The sequence below is a fragment of the Rattus rattus genome, chromosome 3 (assembly GCF_011064425.1).
Source record: "Rattus rattus isolate New Zealand chromosome 3, Rrattus_CSIRO_v1, whole genome shotgun sequence".
Classification (NCBI taxonomy): domain Eukaryota; kingdom Metazoa; phylum Chordata; class Mammalia; order Rodentia; family Muridae; genus Rattus; species Rattus rattus.
The window spans coordinates 48,839,649-48,849,648 of NC_046156.1; the positions used below are offsets into that span (position 1 = coordinate 48,839,649).

At 41.8% G+C, this 10,000-nt stretch overlaps 1 protein-coding gene across 1 annotated transcript in view; it reads right to left on the reverse strand.

Moving 5' to 3' along the window:
* Positions 1–10,000, reverse strand: part of Vav3 (vav guanine nucleotide exchange factor 3) — a 331,496-nt gene that overhangs the window by 109,609 nt on the left and 211,887 nt on the right. The window contains exons 16-17 of the mRNA XM_032897450.1: positions 8,402–8,503; positions 8,049–8,149 (exon numbers count right to left, since the gene is read on the reverse strand). Of these exons, the coding sequence (XP_032753341.1) occupies positions 8,049–8,149; positions 8,402–8,503 (203 nt within the window). The remainder of the gene's footprint in view (positions 1–8,048; positions 8,150–8,401; positions 8,504–10,000) is intronic.

Here is a 10,000-nt window from a genome sequence, read left to right on the forward strand (position 1 = left end):
TCGTTCCCTCTCCTCGCCATCTTCTGCTTGCTTGCATGCTTCAACACCAAAGGGATCTATTTTCCACATCACCCTGAGTTGAGGCACCAAAAATCACTTTTACACAAAGGCTTCTAGTGTAAAGCAGGTAAGAAAACAGGAGGGGCTCGGAGCTACAATGTCACCGGGGTCCTTACATGGTGCTGGCCTCTTCCCTTCACTGTCTATTCCCCATCCTCACAGCCACCAGGGACACAGGCTGTTTACTTCCACAGACTCAGCGAAGAGCAGCCAGGACTCTGAACTGGCTGCATGAAGTAAGGCACACAAATATGCGTTATTAAAATCTGAGTTCTTACATCATACCTCATAGTAAGTCTCTCTTTTATTACCTATTCTGTTCAGAAGTTCTCAGCCAAGGTCCTTTGTTTATACTTTTGAATTCAGGGCAGCAACAGTAACATTAAACTGCACTGTCTCCTTTACAGATATAATCTTAATTCACCTAAGTATTAATTCAACAGCTCATTAACTTACAGTAATGCAGTGCTAACACGAGAGGAAAATCCAACTACTATACTAGTTCAGATGTATTTCAAAGTAAAAGTTGATTCTTGCTGGAAAAGTGGAACAACTACCTTCCCTAAGAAGTGTTCAATGGGAAAGATCTCATTTTGTTTTTTTTTTTTTTTTTTTTTCGAGCTGAGGACCAACCCAGGGCCTTGTTAGGGCCTTGTTTGTTAGGCAAGCGCCTACCACTGAGCTAAATCCCAACCCTGAAAGATTCATTTTGAAGCCTCCACTTCTAACCTTCACTTTTTCTTGGTATGAATCCTAATCTACTATGGCAGGAGCTTGTAACGCTAAAAAGTTCTGTGTGCATGGGGTAGCAACAGCATCTTGGATAATAAGGGCTGGTTATCATCAAGCCATGGGCTGAATTCTGACCTAGGGAAAAAAGGTTGCTGGTTGAAAGATGATGTAAAGTCTCCCTCTCCCTCTCCCTCTCCCTCTCCCTCTCCCTCTCCTCTTCCCCCTCCCCCCTCTCTCTTCTCATGGGAACTTTCTTAGGCTAGTCATTCAATTCTTTACATTTCTAAAAGTTTTTCATCCCCAACTTGTCCTGCAGTTTCCTTCTCAGGCTCCTATTGATCAAACTATAAAATATTTTCCCCTTTCAGGAACTTTCTAGATGGTGACTTACAGGCCCTCAAGGGGTTTAAGCCTTGAGTTCTTTCATCATGTCCCAACTGGCTTAACGTCTACCGAGAAGTGGTGTAACTAAGGTGCTTGGAGCGGTTGCCGAATTCCATCACTGAAGCTGACAGAGCTTAATGGACATATTTGGGTAAAATAATAATTCTCACTGAAGTCTTAGATTCGCATTCCATAATGTGCTTGTTTACATGCCAAATCCAGTCCTGTTATATTTATTTTTTCCAATAGAAGCGACTCTCAATTAATATCTTATTACACAATTTGTTCTTTTATCTGAAGTTCAATTTAAGACCAATCAAGCCAATGGTTGTTTCAAGAGGGGTCACGTAAAAGCAGTTACTAATATTATTATGGAAGGTACCCAGCCATCATGGCTAACATGCTGTTGCTATAAAACATACAACATTGAACAAAGTTAGAAAGATGTTATATAAATGTTATGCTCAGCGCTCTGATCTACAATGGTGTTTTGCAAAAAGAACAGGAAGCCACACTCCATAAATAATACCTGGGGGAAGGGGGCTGATTTCAACTTAAATCTAATAAAAAACCAGTTTCTAATTCTTCATTTAAAAAAAAAAACAATTATTAATGCATCACTAAGCTGACCCTAACTGTCAACGAAGAGGTAAAATAACTATTCTTGCATATAAAATTGTCTCGATGAATCAAAAAAAGATGACTCATTTATCCAAAAGGTTTAAGTGCCCTCTCACAGAAGCAAAGTCACCTCTTGGTAATGAAATCAGAGATCAAGGCTCAGTTTGTTCAATTAACATGATAAAAAGGCCTGGTGGTGGAAGACTGGAATAACATTTTACTCTACAAGTTTCTCTGCATCTTAAAATATGCAATGCTATTTAGAAAGGAGCCTGTTCTCGGACACCCATTTGTACAGGTTCTAGGCAAGAACCTCACAGCTTTAAAAGCCAGCGGGGTACTAAGGCAACTCCATTCCTATCAGAGCCTGCTGGAGCAGCAGCAGCAGCTGACCTAGATAAGGGGGCAATTAAACAGAGAAGCAAGCAGAGAGCTGCTTTGGCTAAATATCAGGGCAGCTGAGGCTGGCATTCTTACCGAAGGAAAAGATACATTAAACCAAAGTTGTGTGCATTAAACCAAAGTTGTCCGTCCCAGCAATATTTGAATCCAATGCTACCGGAAATAAAAGCTATATTGATCGCTGTCAGGATAGAAAGGGGACAAAGGGAGGGGGGGCTTAGTCATACAGTCTTATGTTACTACCATGCAAGATCATAAATAAGCCTCAAGTTTGCAGCCCGGGATTAGCCCTTCCCCAAGGTGTACTGTGAGGAGAAAGCACCGCCCTAGAATTGCATCAGCTTTGCAGGAACTTGCTGAGAGTCTCATAGAATGGCACTTACACCTATTCATTACTATCACTGGGAAGTTTGGCAAAGACTTCAGAGCCTCTGTGAGTGCTGATCATCAAGGATTCTACGGTGAACGTTCAGGAGTCAAGTTCAGGAAAGAGGTAGGGCAAAATTTCCTGCCTGGCCATTATTTATGTTTATGTCCATGCAAATCCCCAGGCATTAAGATGCAAACGACCCAACCTTCAAATGTGTTTCCAAGTTGCATAGTTTGTCTTATGGGGGAAAAAAATGCATGTTTTTCTCCTCCTTCAGACATACTTAAAGTAATAATCTGTCATGCTCACATATTAATATGAATAGATTGCTTCATTCAAAAATGCAAGTGCATTTTTTTGCCAAGTAATTATTATTTCCAGGGTGAATGAAGACTCAATAGATTTAAAGGATAATAGAGCATGAAATAGGAAAGGTTTCTAAACCAAGAGAAGACAACGTCTAAACGATAAGGCAAAGTTCCACAATCAAAGGGAATGAGCTCTTTTAAAGCCTGGTGGTTGATATTTAGCTACAAAATTATATTGTTGGGACTGGGTTTATATTGAAATAGTTCTATTATAGGCAATAGTGGTAACTCAATTTTAAATGACCCACCCTTGGACTAGGTACAGGGGATAGATTCAAAAGATAAGAAACATATTCCCCACATTTCCCTGAGTTTCTACATCAAAGGCACAGAGGGCCTATGAGAGAAAGTGAGAATGGCAGAGACCAATGCTAACTGTGTAGTTAGCCCCTCTTCCACTACGATCCAGTTTTCCAAGCAAGCAAGCAGAGGCCATGGATGTGATTTTCACTCATGACAGTGATGAACAACGTCTATTTCCAGGGCTTGTATGTAAAAAGCTGCCACCCTGTCATGCTTGTAAGCACAGATGGAACTGGACAGCCATATACTTGGTGAGGGCCCTGCTTTGGAGGACCAATGAATTCCCAGGAAACAATGTGTGTTTACTGAATTAAGTTTTAAAACTACTAGAGACTGGGGGTAGGTACCAGCTATCACAGTACACCCTAACCTTGGAAAATAAATGAGCCCTACCCTCTAAACTAATTAAAGAAGTATTCATATGACCATTGGATAATCAAGGTTATATTAATGATTGGCAAGGAAGTAAAACAGGAACTAAGAAAAGAAAGGGCTGATTAGGGATCTGTAAGGCAAAAGGGGACAATATTCCATTCCATCTAAAGACAGCAATAAATGTTAAAATAAACAAACAAAACAAAACATCCCAACAATAAAACCGATTGGATCAGGAAGTAGATTTATATAAAAGAAGGTTTTCTTTGTTTTTGTTTTTGTTTTTGGCACCAGATGTTCTGTGATGTGTTTCATTTTTTTGCCTCTCATTAACCTACCCCTGGTGTATTGCCTGGTAATCAGTGCTTAGGGCATCAGCCTTTCCTTGCATAACTACCCAGAAAGGAATTTAAAAGGTCTACTTAGTTTATTTCATGTTTAAACTACAACTCAGTGATTCACAGAATGAGGGCGTTTGTTTGTTTGTTTGTTTGTTTGTTTGTTTGATTTCATTGGTCAGCCATCTTATCAAGCTTGTATCTCCACAAGCAAGGAACCCAAAGCTAGATAAATTCCCACACCCACGCTTCTAGGTTTAAGATGCCAGTGATAATCAGGGCTCAAGACCCTCACTCAGTCATCTATCACTCTAGTGGGTTACCCATCCACATACTCGAACACCGGGTCTTCCCTTAGGTCAAAACATCAACTGCATATGGTTGAGCCTAATTAGAGAGATCAGCCAGATGGCAATTATCATAAATGTGATAAATGCTATGATAAAGTTAATTATAAGATGCCAGGAAAACACAGACAACTGATAGACTAAGAAAGGCCAGGCATTGCAGAGTACCAGAAAGTCTTCCAAATGAGGTAATGCTTGCTTGAGTTCTCAAGAACTGAACAGAAAGGAAAGACTGAAAAAGAAACAAAGAAGAGGTGTATGACAAAGTAGTTGAAGAGCTGTGAATAGGCAGAAAGTCAATGTCAGTTGGGAAATTTAAGGAATGGTTAAAAGAGGGACAGGCAAATGACCAGAACTATGTGTGCTGTTAGGGGAAAGCTTGGACCGTATTCTGTAGGAAATGGAAAGACTAGAAGTGAGTAAGTGATACAGTGAACTCTAAAAAGGTTTTTGAAAGATGAGTTAAGAATGTCTATATAAGGAATCAGATGAAAACAGACAGAAACATAGAGACAGGGAGACTTGCATCTAAACCAATACTATAGCAGTAGGTTCTAAGCAAGATGGGAGAAAAGCAAAAGCGAGTAAAGATGGCGTCATCGGGCTTACCAAAAGTAAGGCAGTGTGGACTGGCATAGGAAAGTGCCTTTGTTCTAGGTACTGGAGGTTACTCCAAGGCAACTGGTAGATGATATGGAAGCTGCAGATGAAGGTGTCGCATCCAGATTTGGGGAAAGATGTTGTATGTAGATGAGTCAAGGCTAACTCTCATGAGGTGTGCGTTGCAACTTAAGTGAAAGAACTAAGTCTGATCTTCAAAGGTGGCCTCTGAGATAATACAGTATGGAAGAGAGTATCAGGAGACTGGCTAACAACTTCCAGTGAGCAAAACTGAGAGGCCTGTGAGACAGTCAGGGGCACGAGAGGATGAGGCAATGACAGCAAAGTAGTGGGGAGGTGTTTCTAGCCTTCAGTAGAGCCTGGGCGACTCCATCACGCCATAGGACTATCCTTCACCTCCCTATTTCTTTCTGTTAATATGGCCCATTCAAATGGAATCATCATATTCTCCTTCCACAAGCGTTCATGGTTTATTACAATACCACCATCCGTATGCATCATGACACCTCGAACTATAAATGTGCTTCTGACGACACTAGCCAGCCATAATTTCCCTTGAGAATTTCTACCTTGAGAATGCAGGTAGAGTGGGTTAAGCTTTGAAACTAGAAGCCACTATAAAGTAAGAGTGAGTCTCCAGCTATGGTTTATGTTACATACGAAATGATCATATATCATTTAACTTTGCCTTAAGTCAACACTACTGACAACCAAATTACCCTGTTAGAGTAATTTTTCCCAAAATCACATTCGCCAAGCAGCATACTCCCCCTCCATACAGAATTCCCACTCAAGTAGACTCAGTAAAGCACATCTCTAGCTCCAAATGCATCTTGTGCTTCCTCCTCTCTTCCTTATACCAGCATTGGCCCAGATGCTACAGAAGTTAGGATAAATGAGTTGCTGAACTCCTTGAAGCAGTAAATCCTCACTACAAACATGCCAGCTAGGGCTACTCAGCAGGCCAGGGAAGAGAGGGTGAGAGTAGCTTGCCTATAACCCCGACACAGTATCTACTCTACCACACTCACAAGTAGATCTACCAGAATAAGACTGAAAGTCTGTCCTCAAGAGTTGCCTACCCTAGTCCAAGGATGGGTGAGTGCAATGTGTCAGAGGGCACGTGCTAAGGAACAGAGGAGAAAGGCGCTTATGCAGTGATCACATAGAGCCCCTACATCCTGAAGATGGGGCCTCTAAGCTTCAAAGACTGGTCTGCAGGAAAAGAGAAGTCTGCTAGGTCGCTTCTTGATGTTTCTTACTCTTAATTAATTATGAGAATTCAATAACTCAATGCCTCTCATCTCTTCAAAGTCGGAAGCAGGAACAGTCATAAAGAAAAGAGGAGAAAGTCGTGGATGTGGAAAATATTGGAGCCTGGTGGTCAGCCCAAGAGACTCAAAAGCCCAAGGGCAGGTGTTCCTATAACGTAGTCAGAGTTTCAGAAAACAAACTCTGAGAGAACTTTCCCCTGCTTTATGGTGAATTAGGAGAATTATGAAACAGGTTAAAGAATGCTGCTGTCTTGGATGGCAGGATATCTTTGTATCTCACGATCTATGACCTGCCAGGCGCTTGTGTTCTTATCTGCAGTTGCCTTCTTTTCACCTGTTTATGAGCCTGTTTCTCCACTTTAAAATGAGGGGCCCTGGGTCAGATGGCATTTAGGACTTCTATGGCGAGGACAGGTGTGGCCCCTAAGAACACCTGGCCCTCACCAAGTAATTCAAATCTAAAACTGTGGGACTTTTGCAAGCACTCTAGCTTGTCCTAAACAAACAGCATGTTCAGTGAAGAATGGAATGGGTAAGGATGAAACAATAAAACTTTAAGTGGCCGCTGTATCAGGTCGATGGTTGAAGAGTAACAGTCGTAAGGCATAACATCGTTGTTTATTTCACCACCTTGTAAAGTGATCCGACCTTCAAACTGATGAAAACGGTAACCTTGTCTGTTTCACTTCACTGTCTCCAGCAAGTAGCGGAGGCTTTGGGAAGGGCTGTTCTCAAAACTAAAGAGTTTGTGTAGATAAGGCAGTAGCTAACACAGTGGAGGAACTCAGTCAATGTCAAGATCTTTGCCAACATAGTTGTCCTTGCCTGGCACAGAGAACGGCACATGGCGCCCTCTGAAGCTATCTATTGAAGGAGCAGAGGGACAGAGCTGTGCTGTGATCTCTGCCCTCTAAGAGGTCTCACTGTTCTACAACTGTCCATTTTCTGAACTCAGCCCTGAAATAAGACATCCTCTGTTCTGCTCTTCTTCACATTATCCAAAATAATTCAATGTCCACCTTCTCCTCTGGGAAAATCAAAGGTTGACATGGCTACCTTTTGAACTCAAGCTGTTAAAGATCCTTTCTTGTGTTCAAAAACTCTTCCTGATTTTGAAAGGTCTTATTGATAAAACAGAGAGAAACTCAGGGGAAAAGGACAAAGAGAAAGAAGAAGAAAGAGAAAGAATAAAGAGGCCAGAAAAGAAAGAGAAGGGAGACAGCCCAAGAGGAGCAGAGGGAGGCAAAGGCTACTGAATGCATAATTTCCAACGAGCCCGTACAACAAGCAGACAGTGCTATTTTTAAAAACCAAGCAGAAACTGTTTACATAAATCCAAAGGATATATGCTTTGTTCAATGTGGAAAATGATAATGCATTCAATTCCTGAATTCTTGAATTAGTCTGTGTAATGTTTGCTTCTGGAACCAATAACGAATCTGATCTAAATATTTCAAAGAAGAAAGAAAAAGTTTAAGAGCTCGAGAGAGAAGAACATTTTCTTTCTCCTTGTGTTTTCATTACTGTTTGTATTGGCAGTATTCAAATAATTCGGTGATATATTTTGGGATGGAGGTAATTGAAGGGGTGCCATGAAACCATCCAAGTGTATCCTGAAGACCTCTGCTTCCAAGTACACATAGAAGTCAAATAAATATTAAACAGCTTAAAACCAAGTCATGTAGGAAAGTCACACAGATCTTAAACAATTTTCTAATTGTGCTTATTGATGATGTATTCAAAAAAAGATATGTTCCAATAAACACATATTAAGAGTCAATTGGGCCTTAATTACATTTAGCAAGCTTTATGTCCTCATTAGAAGCAGAATCCCCACAATAAACATGACTTACCAACGGAATTAACTCTGCCACAATTGTCTACTCTTCCCAAACATTCTTTATGCGCTTTTGCTCCACACTTAAAACATAAGTAGCCTTGATAAAATGTCCCCCTGGAAGGTAAAATTAGAGAATTGTGTATTAAAAAGTGCTAAGTTCTGCTTACGTAAAGTAATCAGTGCACAGAAAGCTGGATCATGGGGCTGTCCAAAGCTCCATCTGCAAAAGGGCAGAGGATCACCCAGGGTCAGCATGTGGGAAGGGACTCTACTTCAGAACACCCTTGGGTAGATTGCTGGAAGTCTAAAGTACTTAGCAACTACACCCACTCATTTAAATAGGAAGAAGAGACTGAGAAAGCTTACCTCAGGAGCATCTGGCAGACCCTACAGGATGTCACCCGAGTGAATGTGTGCATCTTGAAATCATGGAAATTGGAGTCTGCATAGTCCGGCCTTATGTTGGATCTGCAAAAAGGGGAAAGTCACTTCCTACATAGTCTCACGACCAAGTAGCAGTCTAATCACACAGCAGCACATCCATCCACCCTGCATCAGGAAGAGATCCGACTCATGCTAAAAGGTGAGCTAGTACTTACTGGCTTCCAAGCCAAAAGTCTGCTAGCAATTAAACCTCTTCCATAAAGCCCAGGTGTGTGACATAAAGACCTGTGACATAGAAAAGGACAGTAACCTAATCTTTCTCAGAACTGCATGTCACAGAGGTCTCTGCGCCGGGCGTGCCACCTCGGTCAGTCTGCTGGAAACCAAAACCAGCTAGATATCCATGACATATGCCAAGTTCTTTGCTTTATCATGCAATGGATGGTGAGATGGGAGGTAAAGCAGACTGCAGTGTGTTTCAGGAGTTCATCTCCAAGGAAGTGTAAGGGTGTGTGAGGACCTCTAGGAAGGATTAAAGTTAGAAACTATCATCCTGAGCGAGGTAACCCAGTCACAAAAGAACACACTGATAAGTGGATATTAGCCCAAAAGCTTGAAATACCCAAGATACAATTCAAAGACCACATGAAGCTCAAGAAGAAGTAAGACCAAAATGTAGTTGCTTCAGTTCTTCTTAAAAGGGGGAACAAAATACTCAAGGGAGGAAATATGGAGACAAAATGTGGAGCAGAGACTGAAGGAAAGGCCATCCAGAGACTGCCCCACCTAGGGATCCATCCCATATACAGACAACAAACGCAGACACTATTGCAGATGCCAAGAAGTGCATGCTGACAGGAGCCTGATATAGCTGTCTCCTGAGAGGCTCTGGCAGAGTCTGACAAATACATAGGCAGATGCTCGCAGCCAACCATTGGACTGAGCACAAGGTCCCCAATGGAGGAGGTAGAGAAAGAACTGAAGGAGCCGAAGGTGTTTGCAACCCATAGGAAGAACAACAATACCAACCAACCAGACCCCCTCAGAGCTCCCGGGAGCTAAATCACCAACCAAAGAGTACACATGGAGGGACCCATGGCTCCAGCCACATATATAGCAGAGGATGGTCTTGTGGGACACCAATGGGAGGAGAGGCCCTTTGTTCTGAGAAGGTTCAATGCCCTACTGTAGGGGAATGCCAGGACAGCAGGGAGGCAGGGGTGTATGGATGGGTGGGAGAGCACCCTCATAGAAGCAGGGAGAGGGAGGATGGGATAGGGGGTTTCCAGAGGGGAAACTGGGAAAGGGGATAACATTTGAAATGTAAATAAATACAATATCCAATAATAAAAAAAAAAAAGGGTTGGCCAGCACTGCAGCGATCTGATCAGAAACATTCTTTCATAACAATTTACATGTTTTACAGTCCAAATAAAACAACAAAAATCACTTCGTTTGGAACTGCACTAATGTCACACACATAGGTACACAAAACTATTATGTATACCTCAAAGAAGCACTTCAGTGCACAGTTAGCATATACTGGGCATGGAGAAAACCCTTGGCATGCACTGCTTGTTT